Source organism: Serinus canaria, chromosome 22, assembly GCF_022539315.1.
Source record: "Serinus canaria isolate serCan28SL12 chromosome 22, serCan2020, whole genome shotgun sequence".
NCBI lineage: Eukaryota > Metazoa > Chordata > Aves > Passeriformes > Fringillidae > Serinus > Serinus canaria.
The window spans coordinates 3,904,970-3,926,851 of NC_066335.1; the positions used below are offsets into that span (position 1 = coordinate 3,904,970).

The following is a 21,882-nucleotide window of genomic DNA, read 5'->3' on the forward strand; positions in this document are numbered from 1 at the left end:
TCTAATATTATACATACTGTATTTCACACAATGTAATTGTATATTCATTATATATGGCTATAAAATAATATGTATATAAAATTATCTCTATAGATACACTATATACATATATAGTATATATATTATATACTATAATACATGTATGTGCAATATGTACACAATCCTGGTATCCTCAATACAGATGTTCTACATTGTCCATAGGCCAGAAGAAAAACGGAGTATTTAAACAAACAAAAAATCCCCCCCCAGAATTGTGCCCAGCCCCTTGGGAAGTCCCTCTGCTGTGTACGGTTCAGGACTTTCCAGTTCTGTCCTGCCTGAGCCTCTCCATGCCTTTGATAATCCCTGAATTCCCCTTTTCTCACCCTTCCCTGCATTTGCAGAGCTGTCAGTGCTCACCTGTAAACTGGGAAGAGTTTGGAGACCCTCAGAGGGTCTAAAATGTAATTTTAGCTGTTTGTTGACCTTTACAACAACAACAGAAACCCCCAGGAGAGGCTGTGGCAGTGGTGACTCTGCAGAGCTGCTGGCAGTCAGAGCTCAGGGTGTCAGGGAGTTTGATAGCCCCAGAGCGTGGCTGTGGGGGCAGAGAGGCAGCGCTGGCACTTCCTTCAGTCTTGGCATTTGGGGTTTTATCCTTTGATTCTGCCTCAGCCCTGGGAGCAGCCTGAGCCTGGGTGCAGAGCCAGTGAGTCTGGGGGGCTCCGAGCCCCAGGGCTGGTCCTCCAGCCAGCCCTGATCCCGGTGCCCGCCCTGCTCCCGGTGCCCGCCCTGCCCCTGGTGCCCGCCCTGCCCCGGTGCCAGCCCTGCTCCCGGTGCCCGCCCTGCCCCTGGTGCCCGCCCTGCCCCTGGTGCCAGCCCTGCTCCTGGTGCCCGCCCTGCTCCCGGTGCCCGCCCTGCTCCCGGTGCCCGCCCTGCCCCTGGTGCCAGCCCTGCTCCTGGTGCCAGCCCTGCTCCTGGAGCTTGCCCTGCTCCTGGTGCCCGCCCTGCTCCTCCTGCCAGCCCTGCCCCTGGTGCCAGCCCTGCTCCTGGTGCCCGCCCTGCTCCCGGTGCCCGCCCTGCTCCCGGTGCTCGCCCTGCCCCTGGTGCCCGCCCTGCCCCTGGTAGCTCTCCCTGCTCCTGGGAGCCCGCCCTGCCCCTGGTGCCTGTCCTGCCCCTGGTGCCCGCCCTGCCCCTGGTGCCCGCCCTGCTCCTGGTGCCTGTCCTGCCCCTGGTGCCAGCCCTGCTCCTGGTGCCAGCCCTGCCCCTGGTGCCAGCCCTGCCCCTGGTGCCAGCCCTGCCCCTGGTGCCCGCCCTGCTCCCGGTGCCCGCCCTGCTCCTGGTGCCAGCCCTGCTCCTGGTGCCTGCCCTGCTCCTGGTGCCAGCCCTGCTCCCGGTGCCAGCCCTGCCCCTGGTGCCAGCCCTGCTCCTGGTGCCAGCCCTGCCCCTGGTGCCAGCCCTGCTCCTGGTGCCCGCCCTGCTCCTGGTGCCCGCCCTGCCCCTGGTGCCAGCCCTGCTCCTGGTGCCAGCCCTGCCCCTGGTGCCAGCCCTGCTCCTGGTGCCCGCCCTGCTCCTGGTGCCCGCCCTGCCCCTGGTGCCCACTCTGCCCCTGGGAGCTCTCCCTGCTTCACTGGGGTTTTGCCTTTCCAGTTTGAGAACGAGCTGATCACCAGGCTGGACCAGGAGGTGGAGGGGGGCCGAGGGGATGAGCAGTACAAGGTCCTGCTGGAGAAACTGTGAGTTTTATTTTGTAGCTTTTATATTATAGATTTTATTTATATATTTCATATTTTATATTATTTTATATGTTATATATTATATATTTTTATTATTTTCTATTTATATTGCACTTATTCTTTTATAATAAATAAGAACTAATTTTATTAAATAACAAATAAAATAATTTTATTGTTTTACATTTATTATTTTATATTATATATTTATATTATATATATTTTTACAATATTTTATATTTTATTTATTATTTATATAGTATATATTCTTATTTTATATGTATGATATGATATATTTTATTGATATTATATATTTATGTTTTATATTTTCTATTATGTTCCGTATTATATATTATCTATATATTATATTTTTACATTATTTTATATTTTATTTATTATTTACATATGGTTTTTTATCAATTTATATTACATATATTATTGAAATATTTTCTATTTTTTCACACTTTAGTGGGCTGCTTTCCTAATGCAAACAGGCCCTAAGTCATTAATTATTGCAGTGAGCAGGGCCCTGCTGCAGCTGCAGTGATCTCAGTGCTGTGCAGGTGTTCTGGGGCTGCCTGCCCACAAATCAGGGCTTTATTCTGCACTTTGAACTGCCCCAGACTGGAGAGGGAGTTCAGGGGCAGCGGCCAGACTGGGCAGGGGGCTGCAGGGGGAAGTAATGGGGTGATTTATGAAAATTGCTGAGTAATGAATCTGCCATGTATTTTTTGGGATTGCTATGAGAGAATTCCATGTAATCAGCAGACTCACCTAATTCTAATGAAGAATTTTAGTGCCAAGAATCTAATGTGCTTCAATGTAATCTGGTACTTCTGAGAAGAATTGCTTTATGGCCAGGTCCTGGCTTCATTGCCTGTGTGTGATCCAGAGTCGTGGTGAGCAAGCAATAAAATCAAGAGATAGAACAGACACTGAGAGGCTCAAAGTTAAAGCAAAACTGGAGCTTACAGCAAAAAAACCTCAATTTTTTTGACCAGCAAGTGCTGTCCTGCCCTGCCTGAGCTGTCTGTCTCAGGTGTGGGTGTCCAGCACTGAGTGTCCATCCAGTGAAATTGGGTAACTCACACTGAAATTGGGCTAATTCACCCCAAAATCCCATTCAGCAGCCTGGGAGGCCCAGCTGAGTGTTCTGGTGTCCTGCAGGCTGCTGGAGCACTGCAGGAAGCACAAGTACCTGGCAGCCCCAGGAGAGGTGTTTGCCCTGCTGGTCAGCAGCCTCCTGGAGAACCTGCTGGACTACAGGACCATCATGCACGATGAGAGCAAGGAGAACCGCATGAGCTGCACTGTCAACGTGCTGGTAGGGCTGGGGACACCTCCCTGGGCTGGGGACACCTCCCTGGGCTGGGGACACCTCCCGGGGATACCTCCCTGGGCTGGGGACACCTCCCTGGGACACCTCCCTGGGCTGGGGACACCTCCCTGGGCTGGGGACACCTCCCGGGGACACCTCCTGGGCTCGGGACACCTCCCGGGGACATCTCCCTGGGCTGGGGACATCTCCCTGGGCTGGGGACACCTCCCGGGGACACCTCCCTGGGCTGGGGACACCTCCCGGGGACACCTCCCTGGGCTGGGGACACCTCCTGGGACACCTCCCTGGGCCGGGGACACCTCCCTGGGACACCTCCGGGCCGGGGACATCTCCCTGGGCTGGGGACATCTCCCTGGGCTGGGGACACCTCCCGGGGACACCTCCCTGGGCTGGGGACACCTCCCGGGGACACCTCCCTGGGCTGGGGACACCTCCCGGGGATACCTCCTGGGCTCAGGACACCTCCTGGGGACATCTCCCTGGGCTGGGGACATCTCCCTGGGCTGGGGACACCTCCCGGGGACACCTCCTGGGCTCGGGACACCTCCCGAGGACACCTTCTGGGCTGGGGACACCTCCCTGGGCTGGGGACACGGCCCTGGGCTGGGGACTCATCACCTGGGCTGGGGACACCTCCCTGGGACCACCTCCTAGGCTGGGGATATGTCCCTGGGCTAGGGACTCATCACCTGGGCTGGGGACACCTCCCTGGGCTAGGGACATGTTCCTGGAACACCTCCCTGCGCTGGGGACTCATCACCTGGGCTGGGGACCTGTCCCCAGGGCTGGGAACACCTCCCTGGGCTTTGGGAACTTCCCCAGGCTGGGGACACCTCCCCTGGGCTGGGGACTCATTACCTGTGCTGGGGACCCCTCCCCAGGCTGAGGATATCTCCCCCAGACAGGGGACACCTCCCCTGGGCTTTGGGCACCTCCCCATGGCTTTTCTAGACGCCCTTGGGATTATTTTTAATTGAGAGGAGGATTTTAATGAAATCCTCATGCCATTTTTGGTTCATGGTGTGCTCAAGTCAGGCTCTGGAGCTTTAATCACAGAAAGATGGAGAGTCCAGAATCAAGTCCTTGGCTGATCCTCCCAGTCTGGAGCCCTGGGACACGGGCAGAGAAGGTGCCTGGCTGATGGCTGGGATCCCTGTTGCCCTGCAAAGAGCCTGTATCCCTTTAGACAAGATTTCTCTGATTTGTCCCTTTCTGGAGGTGCTGGTGCCCCTCTGGTATGAAGGGATGGTCCCAGGGCTGAAGAGGCAAAATGACAGCAAATATCCCTGAAATGCCTAAAACTGCTGCTGAGGTTACCTGTGTGGAGAGGACTCTGCAGATCTGGGGTGCTCTGCACTGCCACTGTTTGACTTCTCTCTTGTTGGCAGAATTTCTACAAGGAGAAGAAGCGAGAGGACATTTACATCAGGTAGGCCATGTCCCTGAGCCAGCCTCTGCTCCCCTGCAGCTCCCTTGCAGGCAGGAGTCCTTCCCAGCAAGGATTTGCTTTGCTTTGCCCAGGTATCTGTACAAGCTCAGGGACCTGCACACCGACTGTGAGAACTTCACCGAGGCTGCCTACACCCTGCTCCTGCACGCTGAGCTGCTCCAGGTAGCCCAGGGCTTTCCTGAGGCACAAACAGCCCAGAATAACCAAAACACTTTCTTTTCTGCTTTTAAGGGGACTTTGAATCATCCAGGTACCAGTGGTCATTGAGGGGCTTCACAATCTTGCAGATTGCATACACAGCAAAATAGTTATAACTATGATCTATATAAAATGATATAGTTATATACATAAATAATCATATATGGTATATAATAATTGTATGTTATAAAATATATAAAATAAGTGATATAATCAAATAATAATGATAAAAGAAAAATCATTATTAGCATCCTCCTGCTGGAGTGAGCTGGGAGAGAATGTTTCAGGTTTATGTCCCTGCCAGACTTCCTCTGCCTCCATGAGAGGTTTGGTTTGAGTCACCCTGTCAGGATTTCTCTGCAAGTTTTCCAGTTGTTTCACCTTTGCCTTTTGGCCTGTCCCAGTGGTCAGAGAAGCCCTGTGTGCCTCACCTGCTGCAGAGGGACTCCTACTGTGTGTACTCCCAGCAGGAGCTCAAGGAGAAGCTCTACCAGGAGATCATCTCCTTCTTTGACAGGGGCAAGGTGAGTGCTCACCCTGGGCCTGCAGCAAACCCTGCCTTGCTCTGGAGTTAGGATTTCCTTACTGGTCACTTCTTGGCTCAGTGCTTGGGGCAGGCTGGGGTTGGCTGAAAGGGGAAAAGCAGATCTGGTTCCACAGCAGGCTGGGGTTCTGACAGGGATCCCAGCACTGCCAGCAGCAGGGCACCTGCTTGTCTGGAGACACTGAAATCCTATTTCTGTGTTGGCCAAAGAGTGACTGCAAGGTGAAGCTGTTTGAGGTTCTGGGTGGATGGGAGCAGGGCAGGTGTTTTCCTGCCTTCCCCTGGGAGGGTTCCTGTCAGGGTTTGGGCTCCCCTGGCTGGCACTGACCCTGGGAGCTGCACCTTGGAGAGAGGGCTCTGCCAGGGCTGAACGGCTTTGAGCTGAAATAAGGGAAATTTAAATGGGATCTTGGGAAAGAATTCCTTCCTGGGAGGGGCTGGGGTGGAATTCCCAGAGGAGCTGGGGCTGCCCCTGGATCCCTGGAAGTGCCCAAGGCCAGGCTGGAGCTCCCTGGGGCAGTGGGAGGTGTCCCTGCCATGGCAGGGGTGAACCTCAAAGCCCTTTCCCACCCAAATTCCCTGATCCCATGATGAGACAAACCCAAGGAACCCCTGTCCCAGAGCTGCTGGAGGAGGAGGAGACTCCCTGGGGTCTCTCTCTGCTGTTCAGACCTGTCCTTCCTCCTCCCAGTGCCTCAGTTTGTCCTGTCAGGATCTCAGTGGAGACCTGGCTTAGTAAATCACTCTCAGATCTCCAAATCACAAGATCTGTATGACTGTAATAATCTCTGAAAAAAAAAAAAAAAAGCACAGCAGAGTCTGAGGGAAGCCTGGCAGAGCATGAAAGTAGTGCCTGAATTAAAATCAGCTGCATTGTTGTTGAGCTATCTGTGCTAATGAAGGCTTTTATCTGAGTCTTTCATGTTGCTTGTGCTCCTCTTCCCCTCCTGCCTGTCCTCACCTCGGTGGAGATGTGGGAGAAGGCCATTCAGCTGAGCAAGGAGCTGGCTGACATGTACGAGAACAAGGTCTTTGACTACGAGGGACTTGGCAATCTCCTGGTGAGGCTTTTCCCTCCACATCCAGCAGGCTGCTGACTGCTTCACTTAATACTGCTCAAGCAGGATAAGCCTAAAATAAATCTATGTTAAAGACAAACAAACCAACTTAACCCCATGGCTTTGTCAAGGTTAGTAGAAGAATAAATATTTTCATAGTGTCTTTTCACCTCCTAATTAGCATGATAATACCATGTGCAGATGTTTAGAATTCTTGATCTTAACCAAATGAAGGAACAACCAGGGTGTATTTTCAGGCTCCATAAATCTCATCACCTTGTTATTTCTGTGGTAAGAGTGCTGGGCATGAACACAGAGCTAGAGAATCCTCTTGGCTCTGAATTCTGCTTTTTAGTGCTTAAGGATGGAACCAGATGGTCTTTATGTTCTTCCACAGCAGAATCATCTGCCCAGTTTTATTTCTGCCAGTTCTCTGACATTTGTCACCATTTGTGTCTGCTCCCTTTCAGAATATATTTGTATTTCATTTGTTTTCCCACAGTGAAGGATTTCAAATCTCCTTCTGGGATCCTAAAGCCATGGCATTGTTCTCGTGTCTGCAGAGCAGGAAATGAAGTTGGTTCTGGCCCAGACAAAGCAAATATTTAATCAAGTAAATGGATAAGGATGAGAGACTGCATCAAAAAGCAGTTGTGAAGTGTGTTCTGAGGGCAGAGCTCAGGAATTGTCCCTGGGAATGAGTCCTGGAGCATTCCAAAGTGAACGTGTGGTGTTGTTTTCTTTTCCAGAAAAAAAGAGCCACTTTTTATGAGAACATCATGAAGGCCATGAGACCTCAGCCCGAGTACTTTGCTGTGGGATACTATGGACAGGGTTTTCCCTCTTTCCTCAGGGTAAGGATCCTTCCCCACTCAATTTCTGCAGTGCTGGAGACCCTGAAAGCCACAACTTCTGCAGAGCTTCCCAGAAAATTCAATGCCAAACTCCTTTTCCTTTCAGTGGCACTGACAGATCTAAATCCCAGGAGTGGTTCAGACCATTTCAGTGTTGAAAGAGTCAAATCAGAGATGCAGTTTTGTGGGTTACCAGCTCAAGGGGAGTCTGGGTGTTACAACAGGTTTTTTAGATGATTGATAAGTTCTTCCATGGATTTAAGCAGAATTTACCTTTTGTGCTTGTGCTCCCTCTGAAATGTGATTGTTGCTGTTAGGAAATGTTCAGCCTGTGAGGAATTTATCCCATTGCTTTCAGCCTCAATCCAGCCATATTTTCAGGACAGGGATTGTTTCAGTGGTCAGGGAGAGTTTGTCCCACACAGAAGAATTCAAGTGCAAAGGGGTTTCTTATTCCAGCTGCTGAGCACTGCTGGATCTGTGAGGACAGGAATGACTCAGAGCCAGGGTCAGCAAGGCTGAAAATATTCCTGTTACTTCAAATTCAGGGCCATTTCCCCTTCTCACACTGGAGCTGTTTGAAGCTCTGGTCTTCAGTGGAAGCCAAGCTCAAAAAAAGGGAAGAATGTTGAGTTGGAACTGTGTGAGGAGATGGCATGGAGGGCTTTCAGTGCAGGCCATGTTTTGGAATCCATCCCTTCCTGAACCACTGCCAGGTGGAGAGGGATTGGCCATGGTCTGGTGCTGGGTGTGGAACAGACCTGCCAGGGTGACATTGTGGGTGCTGGTGGCCAGGAATGGGGCTGGGGTGAAACTGCCACCTGTGCCCAGGGACATCCCTCAGGGCACTGCCACCTGTGCCCAGGGCATCCCTCAGGGCACTGCCACCTGTGCCCAGGGCATCCCTCAGGGCACTCACCGTGCCAGGGCCCTCAGGGCACTCTCACCTGTGCCCAGGGCATCCCTCAGGGCACTGCCACCTGTGCCCAGGGCATCCCTCAGGGCACTCCCTCCTGTGCCCAGGGCATCCCTCAGGGCACTCCCTCCTGTGCCCAGGGCATCCCTCAGGGCACTGCCACCTGTGCCCAGGGACATCCTCAGGGCACTGCCACCTGTGCCCAGGGCATCCCTCAGGGCACTGCCACCTGTGCCCAGGGCATCCCTCAGGGCACTCCCTCCTGTGCCCAGGGCATCCCTCAGGGCACTGCCACCTGTGCCCAGGACATCCCTCAGGGCACTCCCTCCTGTGCCCAGGGCATCCCTCAGGGCACTGCCTCCTGTGCCCAGGGACATCCTCAGGGCACTCTCACCTGTGCCCAGGGCATCCCTCAGGGCACTGCCACCTGTGCCCAGGGCATCCCTCAGGGCACTGCCACCTGTGCCCAGGGACATCCTCAGGGCACTGCCTCCTGTGCCCAGGGCATCCCTCAGGGCACTGCCTCCTGTGCCCAGGGCATCCCTCAGGGCACTCCCACCTGTGCCCAGGGCATCCCTCAGGGCACTGCCACCTGTGCCCAGGGCATCCCTCAGGGCACTGCCACCTGTGCCCAGGGCATCCCTCAGGGCACTCCCACCTGTGCCCAGGACATCCCTCAGGGCACTCCCACCTGTGCCCAGGGACATCCTCAGGGCACTCCCACCTGTGCCAGGATCCCTCAGGGCACTCCACTGTGCCCAGGGACATCCTCAGGGCACTCCACTGTGCCCAGGGCATCCCTCAGGGCACTCCCACCTGTGCCCAGGACATCCCTCAGGGCACTCCCACCTGTGCCCAGGACATCCCTCAGGGCACTGCCTCCTGTGCCCAGGGCATCCCTCAGGGCACTCCCTCCTGTGCCCAGGGCATCCCTCAGGGCACTCCCACCTGTGCCCAGGGCATCCCTCAGGGCACTGCCACCTGTGCCCAGGGCATCCCTCAGGGCACTGCCACCTGTGCCCAGGGCATCCCTCAGGGCACTCTCTCCTGTGCCCAGGACATCCCTCAGGGCACTCTCTCCAGGCTGGCAGGCAGCAGGCAGGTCCCTGTAGTTAAGGATTTCCTGGTGCATTTATTCTGTAACAGGAATCAGCTCCTGGCTGAGGTTGCTGTGCTGAACCTGGGGGTGCTGGGTGGTGTGAGCAGCCCTGTGGCTCTGGGACAGCAGCACCTGTTTGAGGGTGGCCCTGCTCGTTGCAGGTGCCTTTGAAAGCTCCTTTCCAGCCCTCTTTGATGATTCTCTGTGCAGCAATGGATGTTTTAGACAAATCTGAGTTTCCCCTTGCCAGGCCTGGCTCCCTGGAGTTGCTATGCCCTCATTTCAGCCCATGCTCCTTCTCTCACCTCTTCTGTCCAGCTGGGAGCCACCTTTCCCATAAACCAGCTCTGGGGGGGTTGGGAAGCTCTGTCCCTCTGCTTTGTTGAATTTGAATTCCCTTTTTTTTCTTCTCCTGCCCACAGAACAAGATTTTCATCTACCGTGGCAAGGAGTACGAGCGCAGGGAGGATTTTAACCTGAAGCTGCTGACCCAGTTCCCCAGTGCTGAGAAGATGACCAGCACAGCCCCTCCAGCAGAGGAGATCAAGGCTTCCCCCAAACAGTGTATCTTTTGGGTTTGGGGCATCCTGGCACAGCCCAGAGCTCCCTGTTCCTGCAGCAGCACAGCTGGGGAGCAGCAGTGATGGGAGGGAGGGGGTTGTTGCTGCTGGGGTGGTGAGGCAGGCACTGGGCATGGAGATGGGGCTCTCCAGGGCTGTCAGGTGGATTTAAAGGCTGCCAGAGTTGAACAGGTTGCTGGCAGGGTGAGGAGCAGACTGCAGGGAGGGCTTCCTGTGTTCTCACTCAGGTGCTGCTCACTGCTCTGGCCATGGTGGGACCCAGCTGGGCATTTCTGGGTGCAAGATGGGAAATGCAGGCTGTGAAAAGTGAGGGGCACTCCCTTCCTCCTTGCAGTCCTTTAGCATTTATGAAGTGCTGGGGTTTGTGTGTTTTTCCCCTTTGTAAGAAGTGTGAAGTGATTATGTCACTGAAAATTGCTGGGTGCAGAGCCCTTACTCTTTTTAATTCTTATTTTCCCCCTTGCTGGTGGGACTCCAGGCTGTGTCCCAAGCTCCCCACCAGGCTTAAGATCCTCTGAATTGGGATGTGAGCCAGTGGAGATGCTCCAGATTGCTGCCAGTGACTTCAGTCAGTGGCTCCTGGAGGATGCAGGCCAGGAAAGCCAAGTCCTGGGCATCCAGCCTGTGCTCAGCAGGCCAGGCTGGAGAATCTGAAGGTCCATTTTGGCCCTCAAACCCTGTGCACAAAGGCCCAGCCCAGGCAGTGACAGCAGATGCTTCCTGTGCAATCCTCCTGCCAAGCACTGAATCCACAGAGGAAATTAAAATCCATTCGAGATCAAACTTGGTATCAAAAATGCCTCTTCTGTTGCTGCTTTGTTTCAGCTGCTTCCTCTGCATCTGTTTGTGTTTGTCCTGATGTTCCTGGCTCGGGATGAAGCCGAGCTGCAGAGTTTGGAGGCAGATCTGACCCATCCCCAGGGTTTGGGGGTGTTGGGTTCCGGGGCTCTGGCACAGCCCTGGGATGGAGGGAGCAGCTGCAGGGCTTGGATGTGGGACAGGATCTCCTTGCACTCCCACAAACACCTCCAGAGGAGGAGTGCCCAGATCTCTGTTGTCTTAGGCAGACCTTGCTGCCTCTGGGGTTGGTTTTGCTTTCAGGCTCCTCCAACCTCCTTTGCCTCAGGCTCTTTTTTATTTCTTTAGGCTTTTTTTTGCTCTTTTATGACAAAACACCTCGTTCTTCTTTTGGTAGGGATGTGCTGGGGCCACCAGGTGAGCTGTGCTGAGCCTCAGGGCTCCCTGCAGCCCAGAGCAGCCCAGTCCCAGCAGCTGAGCCCAGGGGGCTGAGCAGGGCCCCAGCCCAGGCTGAGGAGCTCTGCTGGGACACAGCTCAAAGCTGGGCTCAGAGCCTCAGCCTGGCTCTGGGCTTCTGGGCTCAGCTCTGCCTGCTGGCCAGCTGGCTCCTCACACAGGCAGGGTGACTTTGCTGTGCCTCTCAGAATGCCCTTCAGAGCTGCCTCAGTGAATTGCAGGATGTGAGGGGCTGCCTTAACCCCCCACTGAAACACTGCTGAAATAGGGATCTCCTCCAGCCAGGCCTCACGAGCTCTTGGAGATCTGTTTCACACCCAAGACAGCTCAGCTACCTCAGAAGGCAGAAAATCAGCAGGATGGCTTCTGTGCTAGTGCTGGAAACAAAAAGGTTTTAATAAAAGGCAAAATTACAAAACTCCTTACAGAGAAAACCGAGCCAGGTGCAAGAGGTCCTTGTCTCTGGTAAACACCTCACAAAAGTGATCAGTTTCTTTGTTCTCTTCTTTTTCTAGTGAATTGCTCATTTGGGCTTTTTTAGTTCTTTCCCAGTTAGCTATCCTTAAGTTTGAGGTGAAGTCCCCCAAGTCCTATGAAGTGTCTTTTTGGCTGATTGAGAAGAGAAACATTTAGGCTTATTTCCTTTTTAAAGGAACAAAAGATGATTTTGTCACTCTGTCAGCAAGGAGCACATTCCTACACACTGCCCCTTCAGACAGCAGGGGATTCACAGAAGCCATCTCCTCATGGGGGCAGGTTGGCTAAGCCTGGCTTTTCCAGCCTGGCTTCTCCAGCCTGGCTTCTCCAGCCTGGCTTCTCCAGCCTGGCTTCTCCAGCCTGGCTTCTCCAGCCTGGCTTCTCCTGCCTGGCTTCTCCAGCCTGGCTTCTCCAGCCTGGCTTCTCCAGCCTGGCTTCTCCTGCCTGGCTTCTCCAGCCTGGCTTTTCCAGCCTGGCTTCTCCAGCCTGGCTTCTCCAGCCTGGCTTCTCCAGCCTGGCTTCTCCTGCCTGGCTTTTCCAGCCTGGCTTTTCCTGCCTGGCTTTTCCTGCCTGGCTTTTCCAGCCTGGCTTTTCCAGCCAGCTTTTTGCTCCTGTAAAGCCTCAGCACAGTCCTCAGAGCAGAATTTTGGAGGAACATGATAAGCTGTTGTGCTTGGGGATACAATTTCTGAGATCTTTTTAATGTCTGTCATTATTCAGAGGTGCAGAAGCTGAGTGTGAAGCAGTTCCTTTGGCTTCATGAATCTAAAAGGTGGGAGGGAAGGAGCAGCAGCCTCTGGGAAAGAACTGTGGGGTGAGAGAAGAGCCAGAAGCAGCCCCAGAACCTCTGCAGAGCTTTGCTGCCCCTTTTCTTGTCTCCCAAAGGAGAAATCAGCAGTGCCAAGGGCTCCCAAGCATTTTCAGGGAATTTCAGCACCTGGAAGTGCCCAAGGCCAGGCTGGAGCACCCTGGGGCAGTGGGAGGTGTCCCTGTCCATGGCAGGGGTGGCACTGCATGAACTTCAAGGTCCTTTCCAACCCAAACCATTCTGGGATTATTATTTATAAAGTCCTTTTCCTTTTGGGTTTTTAATTCACAAGGAGCCTGTGATTTGTGATGAATTAGTCAGGTTTGAAGAAAAATACTTAATGAGAGAACAGGGATTTGTGGAAAAGTCTGACAATGGAAACAGGAAGGGTTTTTCTCTCCCTCTCCTGTTTTCCCAGAAGGGTTCCTGGTTTTTCATCCTTAACCAGAGCTGCTCAGATGTGCAGTGCTTCATTGTGAAGCCTGTGATGAACCTGCCACCTAATTTCAAAGATAAACCTGTTCCTGAACAGATCTTAAAGTAATTAATTTTTCTTTCCCCTCAACATTTTGTGTGTGTTTTCCCCACTAACTTGGGCACAAGGTGCTGTGCCTTGGTATTTTGTGTAAATTGTGTGAATTGCTCCCCACAGCTGTGAGGGAACATTTGAGTGAGGAGGATGGGAGGTGAGGAAATCACCTTTTTACTCTGCTTCTTCCCAGCTACTACAGAGCCAACGAGGTGCAGCAGTTCACTCACTCCAGACCTGTCAGGAAAGGAGAGAAGGATCCAGACAACGAGTTTGCTGTGAGTCCTTTGCCTTTTGTTTGGTTCCTTGGTGGCATTTTGACCAAACTGTCCCCTTTTCCCTCCCCCTGTGGCCACAGAGGTTGGGAGTGAAAAAGCAGGAGACTCAAAGGGCATTGCAGCCTGCACCTGAAGCTGGGGGTGATGTCAAAGGGCTCCACTGCTGCAGTTTGAGCCTTCAGCATCCATCAGAGTCCATAAATGGGTGCTGTGAGAGCCCAGGCTCAGCAGAGCCCCAGGGAGGGGAGGTGGGAATGGCTGTGGAGCTCTGCCAGCTCCTTCTGAAGCCTCACTCCACGCAGGAGAGGGTTCAGTTGCAAGGCCAGTGTTTTCCTTACACCTCAGATACCTTTTTCTCCTTCTCTGCCAGAACATGTGGATAGAGAGGACAACCTACACGACAGCTTATTCCTTTCCAGGCATCCTCAAGTGGTTTGAGGTCAAACAGGTCACAACGGTGAGTTCTCCCTGGGGGCTGATCTCCTCCTCTCCAATCCCTCATGGAATAAAGCCTTGGACACTTGGGAGTGCCAGTCCTTCCACTGGTGGAGGTGGCACAGCTAAAAGGAAATTATTCAGTTTCTTACTCAGTGGAGAGGAAGGAATCACAGAGCCATGAGATCCCAGAATGTCTGGGGTCAGGATTTACCTAAAATCATCCAGTGTCATCCTCTGCCATGGGCAGGGACACCTCCCACTGTCCCAGGGGCTCCAGCCTGGCCCTGGGTACTTCCAGGGATCCAGGGGCAGCCACAGCTGCTCTGTTTTCCATCCCATTCCCAGGGATGGAATTCCCTCCCAACCCCTCCCCACCCTCATGGGAGGAATTTCTCCCTAAAGCTTGCATTAAGGTTTGAAAGGTCTATTCTGTGACTCTAAAGAAAGTTCTTTCTGTTTGTTCTGTCCCTCAGGAGGAGATCAGTCCCCTGGAGAATGCCATAGAAACCATGGAGCTGACCAATGAGAGGATCACCAACGTGGTGCAGCAGCAGGGCTGGGACCGCAGCCTGCCCGTGCACCCCCTGTCCATGCTGCTCAGTGGCATCGTGGACCCCGCGGTCATGGGGGGCTACACCAACTATGAGAAGGTCCTGGCACAGCCATGGAGCCCCTCTGCAGGGCTGGGACACCTGGGGCTGCCCAACTGGAGCAGGGAAAGCTCCAGGGAGAGCTCAGAGCCCCTTCCTGGGCCTGAAGGACTCCAGGAGAGCTGGAGAGGGACTGGGGACAAGGATGGAGGGACAGGACACAGGGAATGGCTCCCACTGCCATTCCAAAGTTGGGATATTGGGCAGGAATTCTTGGCTGAGAGGGTGGGGAGGGGCTGGGATGGAATTCCCAGGGAGCTGTGGCTGCCCCTGGATCCCTGGCAGTGCCCAAGGCCAGGCTGGAGCCCCCTGGGACAGTGGGAGCTGTCCCTGCCATGGCAGGGGTGGCTCTGGGTGGGATTTAAGGTCCCTTCCAACACAAATCATTCCAGAATTGCCTGGAGAGGGACTGGGGACAAAGGATGGAGGGACAGGACCCAGGGAATGGCTGCCACTGCCAGAGGGCAGGGATGGATGGGATGTTGGGCAGGAATTGTTCCCTGGTGGGGAATTCCCAGAGCAGCTGGGGCTGCCCCTGGATCCCTGGCAGGTCCAGTTCCATCTGCAGCTGTCCCAGCCCCCCGTGTGGGGCTCTGTGTGTGCAGGGCTCAGCCAGGAGGAGAGGAGGATGAAGAGCAGAGCTTTGCACTGACTGCAGGGTGGCAGTGCTCAGCTTGAGTGCCCTCAGGGCAGGCTCCAGCTCCTCGGGGCCCCCTTGGCAGAGGGATGAGAACCTGCTCCTGCCCTGTGGGGCACAGAGTCCTCGGGCAGCCCAGGTAGCAGAGAAAAGCCCCAGCCTGCCCTTTCTGCCCTGGATTAATGGGGAATGAGCAGGCTAAAGAGGCTTTCTCCTGCCAGCAGCCTCTGTGTCTTTGTAGTCTTGCAACAGAGCAAATGATTCAGGAAAAAGCAGCATTTCCTGTGCAGGTTTACTCAGCTGAGTTCACTTGAGCAGTGTAGGTTGTTCTTTTTTGTGATGTTTAACTTAAGCTGTTGATTGCCTCCACCTAATGATGAAATGCCCAGCACAGAATGCACTGCTTGTTTGCACAGAGGGGGTGGAATGTGGTAAAACACATGGAATTCTCCTCAGCTGTGTCCCAGCCCCATGGAATGAGGTGCACACGTTAATTGGGAGAGGGCTGATTGATCTGGGGTCTGACTCTGCTGATTCCAGAGGAGTTTGGGTGCTTTGCCAGGGCTGAACTTGGCCCTGAATCCTCCAGTTTTATGAATTAAGGTTGACATCAAGTTTAGAATTACAAAAGTGGGAAAGCAGTTAAAACTAGAAAACACAAAATCTCTGCAGCCACATCTGGAAATACTCATTTCTGGTTCATATTTTCCTATTTCAGCTGCAGATCAGTGCAGAACATTTGGCTTTTGTGGGCGGCTAAAATCTGAGTTTTAATTGTTTCATTGTAGCCAAAACCCAAAGTTGGGGTTTTTAAACATCTTTCCTCTTGCAATAATTAAGCACTTTCAAGGAAAATCCTCTGGGACCAACCCAGCAGCCCTTTCCCAGGCTCACCTCCATCCTGGTCAGGATCAAACCCCCAGCCCAATAAACTTGTACCACAGTCCAGTCTTACAGATGTAAAAAAAATATACTCAGAGGCTGAAATAGCTCAGAGAAACAAATGAAAAACTTATTAGGGGGTTTATCCAGGGGAAAAAAAGTTCTGAGCAGGAATTGGGATCCATTTTAATGGGATACATCATGGGAATTGGCACAAATTTAAGTTTTCGGTCCAGGAAAGTAGATTTGTGTTTGTTCCACTTCAAACCAAGACCAGATTGTGCTGATTAAAGGTAAACCCAGGAGAAGTGGAGACTAAAGGTGCTTTGTTGAAGGAAGCTGGGAGCCCAAATCCCAGCTTGGTCTTTATTTCTACTGAATCTTTGTAACCAGCCCCAGGTGAAAACGAGGGATTGAGGGGCTGAAATAAGGAAATTGCAGCAGGAGCTGCTTTACTCTCCTTGGGGCAGCTGTGCTTGTGTGCTGTGGGGCACTGACTGCTGGAAAATAAAGAGGCTTTTTGAAGTCAGAACTTGAGGTTTTGGGTCTGTCACTCACATTTAAGTGAGAAGTGGAAGTGATGGAACCTCAGTTATTCAAATCAGTGCTGGTTTGTGAGAAGGGGATCAGGACTGAGCAGAACCTTTCTGATGCAGTAACTGTTTTTCCATGTGTCTCACTAGAAAAAAACCATAATTTTTTAAAAAGTGGACTTTGTTCCCTTTTCCCAACAAATAACCCTGGTTCTTTGTCCCTCAGCTTGGTGCCAGCACAGTTTGGGTTTAATATGAGGAGTAATGGCAGTGAATTGCTCTTAAAGGATCTTGCCCTCAGAGCTGCCTGAGGAAGCAGTGTCTGTGTCACCTGTGTCACCTTCTCTCTGTGCTTCCAGGCCTTCTTCACAGAGAAATATCTCCAAGAACACCCTGAGGATCAAGACAAAATTGAGCTGCTCAAGCAACAAATTGCTATACAGGTGTGGAACTGGGAAAGAGCTGGAGGCACTGGGGAGTGGGGAAGAGGGAATCCTGGAATGGTTTGGGTGGGCAGGGACCTTGAAGCCCATCCAGTGCCACCCCTGCCGTGGGCAGGGACACCTCCCACCATCCCAGGCTGCTCCAAATCCCATCCAGCCTGGTCTGGGGAAAATGTTGATGTTTGTTCAACACCTGGAGCTGCAGCTCTGACGTTCCCTCACTGGCAGCAGCTCAGCTCCCTTGCTGTGTCCCAGTTTGTTTTCCCCTCTGCAAACACAAAACACGTTGATTTAAATCCTTCAATTTTCTCTGAGCTGCTGAGCTCACACTCTGGGGAGCAGGAGGGCTGGTTTGTGCTCGTGCAGCTCATTCTGCTCCTTCCCCCTCCCTGCTCAGATGCCTCTCCTGGCAGAGGGGATCCGGATCCACGGCGAGAAGCTGACGGAGCAGCTGCGGCCGCTGCACGAGAGGCTCACAGCCTGCTTCAGGGAGCTCAGGAGGAGGGTGGAGAAGCAGTACGGGGTCATAACTCTGGTGAGGGAACCTGGGTTTGCCATGTTTTGCCCCAGAGGAACCCAACTGCCCCTTTTCCACCCGTGGGTGGGTGTGAGGTGGTGTCACAGAATCACAGAATGATCAGGGTTGGGAAACAGCTTTGAGACCATGGAGTCCCAGCTGTGCCCAGTGCTCACGCTGTCCCCAGCCCAGAGCTCTGAGTGCCACCCCCAGGGATGGGCACTCCAACCTTCCCTGGGCAGTGCCAAGCCCTGAGCCCCCTTTCCATGGGGAAATTCCTGCTGTGCCCCCCCTGAGCTGCCCTGGCCCAGCCTGAGGCCGTTCCCTCTCCTCCTGTCCCTGTCCCTGGAGCACAGCCCGACCCCCCGGCTGTCCCCTCCTGGCAGGAGCTGTGCAGAGTCACAGGGGCCCCCTGAGCCTCCTTTGCTCCAGGCTGAGCCCCTGCCCAGCTCCCTCAGCCCCTCCTGGGGCTCCAGCCCCTTCCCAGCTCTGTTCTCTGCCCTGGACTCTTCCCAGCCTCTCCAGGTCCTTCCTGAACTGGGGGCCCAGAACTGGACAGAGCACTCGAGATGTGGCCTCCCTGATTGCCCTGGGGACAGTCCCTGCCCTGGTCCTGCTGGCCCCTCTGCTCCTGATCCCACCCAGGTGCCTTTGGCCTTTTTGGCCATGTGGGCACACCTGGGCTCATGTCCACCTGTGTCCATCAGTCCCCCCCAGGTCCCTTTGTGTCCAGCAGTTCTGTCCCCAAGCTGGGGGTTATGGCCCAAGTGCAGGACCCTTGGTGTTGTTAACCCTTGTGTCCCCGGGTTGAGGCCCTGGGCCCGGCCTGCCCAGGCCCCAGTGCAGAGCCAGCCTTGCTGCTGGGCCCGGCCTGCCCAGGCCCCAGTGCAGAGCCGGCCTTGCTGCTGGGTCCGGCCTGCCCAGGCCCCAGTGCAGAGCCAGCCTTGCTGCTGGGCCCGGCCTGCCCAGGCCCCAGTGCAGAGCCAGCCTTGCTGCTGGGCCCGGCCTGCCCAGGCCCCAGTGCAGAGCCAGCCTTGCTGCTGGGCCCGGCCTGCCCAGGCCCCTGAGCAGAGCCGGCCTTGCTGCAGATCCGCTCTTTGCTCATGGTGTTCCCTCCCTCCCTCCCTCCCTGCAGCCCCCGGCGCTGACCGACAGGAAGCCGAGCCGCTCGGGCTCTGTGGTGCTGCCCTACATCATGTCCTCCACCCTCAGGAGGCTCTCGGTCACCTCCGTGGCCTCCTCTGTGGCCTCCACCTCGTCCACCTCGTCCGACAGCGCCTCCTCCAGGCCGGGCTCCGATGGGTCAGTGACTGGCAGGGACTGCAGTGATGGCAGGGACTGGCAGGGACTGGCAGTGATGGCAGGGACTGGCAGCGGGGGATGTCCCTTACACAGGATCAGGTGTCACTGCTGGGTCAGGAACAGGAGTGAGGCACACACAGACCCTGGGTCTCTCCAGCAGGCTCATCCCAGTTTATCTGGAGCCCATTCCTTTATACACCCTTCTGATACAGGTGCACCTGATTGGTCATTTAATCAACACCCCAGCACCACTGGCTAATTAAGAAAACACCCTTGGGTAACATCTTATGAGAAAACAACAGCTCAAAGCACCAGCTGCAAGATTGGTTTGATTCCTTCTCTGAGCCTTCTCAAAACTCCCCAGAACAATTCCTGGGAAAGTTTATCTGGCTTCTCTCTCTGACCAGACTGTCACATCCACAATCAGGTGCTCTGAAAATCAAGATTTACTCCATGGAAATACATTTAAAGTTGTTCCTGGAGGTCAGTGGTGGTGTTCCATTTTACAGACAGGGGTTTGGAGCACAAGCAGTGGGAGCTGAGCCCCAGCTGCTGCCTCTGGAGCCCCAGCTGTCCCCAGTGCATTCCAGGTGCCCCTGCCTCAGTTTCCCAGGAGAACAGGGGTGTGAGGCACCACCAAGGGGTTTATTTTGCTCAGCCAAGAGGGCAATAAGGCACACAGCACTTGTTTCACCCTGTTTGCAGCTGCATCCATGGTGTGGAAAGGAGCTGCCACACCTGGGGACATCCCCTGATGTCACTTGTCTGTACATTGGCTTTACAGCTGGGGGAAGCAGAGTTCAGGTGATTGAACTCTGTCCAGGTCAGTGAGACTCATGGGTGAGCAGGAACTGCAGCTCTGGCTCCCTCTGCAGCAGATCACACTTTACCTTGGACAAAAACCACATCACACTCAGAATTCCAGGGGTAACAGCACAAATCCCACTGCAAAATCCATGGTCCTGCCTCACTTTTTCACAGAAATCCCTTACACAAACTGGGAGATCTCAGCTTTTTACAGACAGCCCTTGCCATGTCTGATGGACTCGTGTCTCATGGTTTTCTCACTCCTTTGGACCACAGATCTACCCTGGAGCCTCTCTTGGAGAGGAGAATATCCACATCTTCCAGAGCTGAGGAGCTGCCTGTGAAAGAAGATGGTGACAACAGGATTAGCAAACTCAAGAGGAAGGAGTGGAGCATTAGCAAGTCTCAGGTTATTGTGGAGAAGGAGCCAGAAACAGAACTGACTTCCAAAATGGTAAAAGCCCCATCCCAGGAATGAGAGCAGTAATGAAAGGCCCAGCAGGAGCTGAGTGTTTCCATTGCTCTCAGCCCTGCTGCTCAGGGGAGCCTCATGAAACACTGGGAGGGGCTCAAATACCAGCAAGGCTCAGTCATCTGAGTCATTCTCCTCTTTTCATTTGGAAAATTCCTGTCACGGGCCCAAGTGCAGCTTGGCTGAGGTGCAGACTGGGAGCAGGAGGAGCTGAGCGGAGCTGGGCCCTGGGTGCTCTCAGCAGCTGGGCAAAGCCGGGCCCTGGGTGCTCTCAGCAGCTGGGCAAAGCCGGGCCCTGGGTGCTCTCAGCAGCTGGGCAAAGCCGGGCCCAGGGTGCTCTCAGCAGCTGGGCAAAGCCCTGTTTGCGCTGGGGCAAGGAGCCCCTGCTCAGCCAGGCTGGGATCCAGCTGCCCAGCCAGATGTGGAGCTGCTCTCAGGCAGCAGCACTGCACAAACCCAGTGACCTGCGAGGGGCAGAGCCCTGGGCTGGGTCAGGGAGTTGGGAGAAGATGCTCTGGGGGTTCAGACAGCAGCTCTGGAAGGCTGGATCTGCCAGGCTGTGCTCTGCTGCAGCCTCTGTGAGGGCAGGGTGGGCATTGCTTGAGGAATAAACCAGAATGTGCATCCCCAGAGGATGGGGTATTGTCCTGGGGACACAAAAACTGTGTTACACCTTGAAATATTGTCCTGATGGATGTAAAAACTGTGTAACACCTTAAAATACTGTTCTGATGGATGTAAAAACTATGCTACACCTTGAAATATTGTCCTGATGGACATAAAAACTGTGTTATACTCTGAGGCTGAGAGGATTGGGCACCTGGGTATTTCAGTGCTCCTCATCTCACTGAGGTTGGTTGCTGATCTCATTTAACACAGGCTCATTTTTCACAGTAACAAGAAAACAAATTCCTTTGTTTCCCTTTCCTCTCCCAAGTCCCAGCTGAACCTGGCAGGGACAGGTGATGCTGATCCATTTTCAGGAATTCCCATCAGCTCTGAGGGATGCTGCCAGCACTTGGAGGCTGCAGAGTGTTTCTAAGAAGGGGATCTGTGGTGCCAGAGTGCTGTCATTGGTCCTGACAGCATTTCCAGCCCAGGAAAATTGGGGTTGTGGATGTTGGAGCTGCAGGAGGCCTGGCCCTCTGCCTCTGGGATTGCTGCTGGATGAAATCCCCAGTATCTCTGAAGGGATGGAGCCATCCAGGGTTCCAGTCCTGCCTCAGGATGCTGCAAAGCCCAGGCAAAGCTGCTTTTATGGCTGCTGTGCTCCATGGCTGCACAGGGAGGACAGGAGTTGGACAGAGGGATTTTCTGAGCTCTGGACTGAGCTGGGAGCTGGGAAGGCAGAGGGAAGCAAAGACTGCCTGGGCTTTGTGTGTGTGCAGAGAGAAATCCTGACCTGCTCAGGGATGGAGAGTTGGCCTCTGCCAAGGAGTTTCTGATGTGTTGGGGTGACAGCCTGCTCTGGGAAGCAAGGAGCTGATGCTGGAAAGGACCCCGGGATGATGCACTGCACTGAGGTGGCCTCGTGGTTTGAGTGAAGAGCACAGAGTGTGACACTGGAAGGAGCTGGATGCAAATTCCCAAATGCAAAGGATTTGCTCTGTAAAGCCTAAAATAGGCATTTCCCAGCCCTCAGAGGCTGGGGAACACCAGCAGCCCTGACCTGCACCCAGAGTTTTATTTTTCTTTATCTCTTGGAAAGAGTTCACCCTCGCTCCCCTCCAGAGTTTATTCACAGAGCTGCAGCAGTTTTTCAGTGTGACATCTTCCCACCTTAATTAATGCAGTTAATTAATACATTAATAATGCCATTAAAAGCAGTTTAGTGCTGCTCAGGAGGTCCAGGGGAAGCTGGGCTGTGTCCTGGGAGCAGAGGGTGCCTGTGACACAGCACAGGGCAGGGCAGGGCTTTATTCCTGGTCACCCCTTGTGCCTGGTTTGTGTCCCTGTCACAGCTCTGGGTCACCTGGCTGTGCTCACCTCTCTGTGCCTGGTTTGTGTCCCTGTCACAGCTCTGGGTCACCTGGCTGTGCTCACCTCTCCGTGCTTGTTGTGTCCCTGTCACAGCTCTGGGTCACCTGGCTGTGCTCACCTCTCT

General features: G+C 53.9%; 1 protein-coding gene across 8 annotated transcripts in view; it reads left to right on the forward strand.

Moving 5' to 3' along the window:
- DOCK5 (dedicator of cytokinesis 5) overlaps positions 1 to 21,882 on the forward strand; it is a 79,559-nt gene that overhangs the window by 52,780 nt on the left and 4,897 nt on the right. For 3 of the 8 annotated variants that reach the window (XM_030232526.2, XM_018922702.3, XM_009097773.4), the window contains exons 34-49: positions 1,630 to 1,715; positions 2,880 to 3,036; positions 4,440 to 4,480; positions 4,573 to 4,663; positions 5,104 to 5,223; positions 6,215 to 6,304; positions 7,051 to 7,155; positions 9,593 to 9,734; positions 12,749 to 12,830; positions 13,013 to 13,097; positions 13,468 to 13,554; positions 14,009 to 14,185; positions 16,597 to 16,680; positions 17,078 to 17,215; positions 18,333 to 18,499; positions 19,583 to 19,760. In XM_030232526.2, coding sequence (XP_030088386.2) covers positions 1,630 to 1,715; positions 2,880 to 3,036; positions 4,440 to 4,480; positions 4,573 to 4,663; positions 5,104 to 5,223; positions 6,215 to 6,304; positions 7,051 to 7,155; positions 9,593 to 9,734; positions 12,749 to 12,830; positions 13,013 to 13,097; positions 13,468 to 13,554; positions 14,009 to 14,185; positions 16,597 to 16,680; positions 17,078 to 17,215; positions 18,333 to 18,499; positions 19,583 to 19,760 — 1,830 coding nt within the window. Of the gene's footprint in view, positions 1 to 1,629; positions 1,716 to 2,879; positions 3,037 to 4,439; positions 4,481 to 4,572; positions 4,664 to 5,103; positions 5,224 to 6,214; positions 6,305 to 7,050; positions 7,156 to 9,592; positions 9,735 to 12,748; positions 12,831 to 13,012; positions 13,098 to 13,467; positions 13,555 to 14,008; positions 14,186 to 16,596; positions 16,681 to 17,077; positions 17,216 to 18,332; positions 18,500 to 19,582; positions 19,761 to 21,882 lie in introns of those variants that run through there. The other 5 variants (XR_007779343.1, XR_007779342.1, XM_018922703.3 and 2 more) reach the window with 4 other exon arrangements.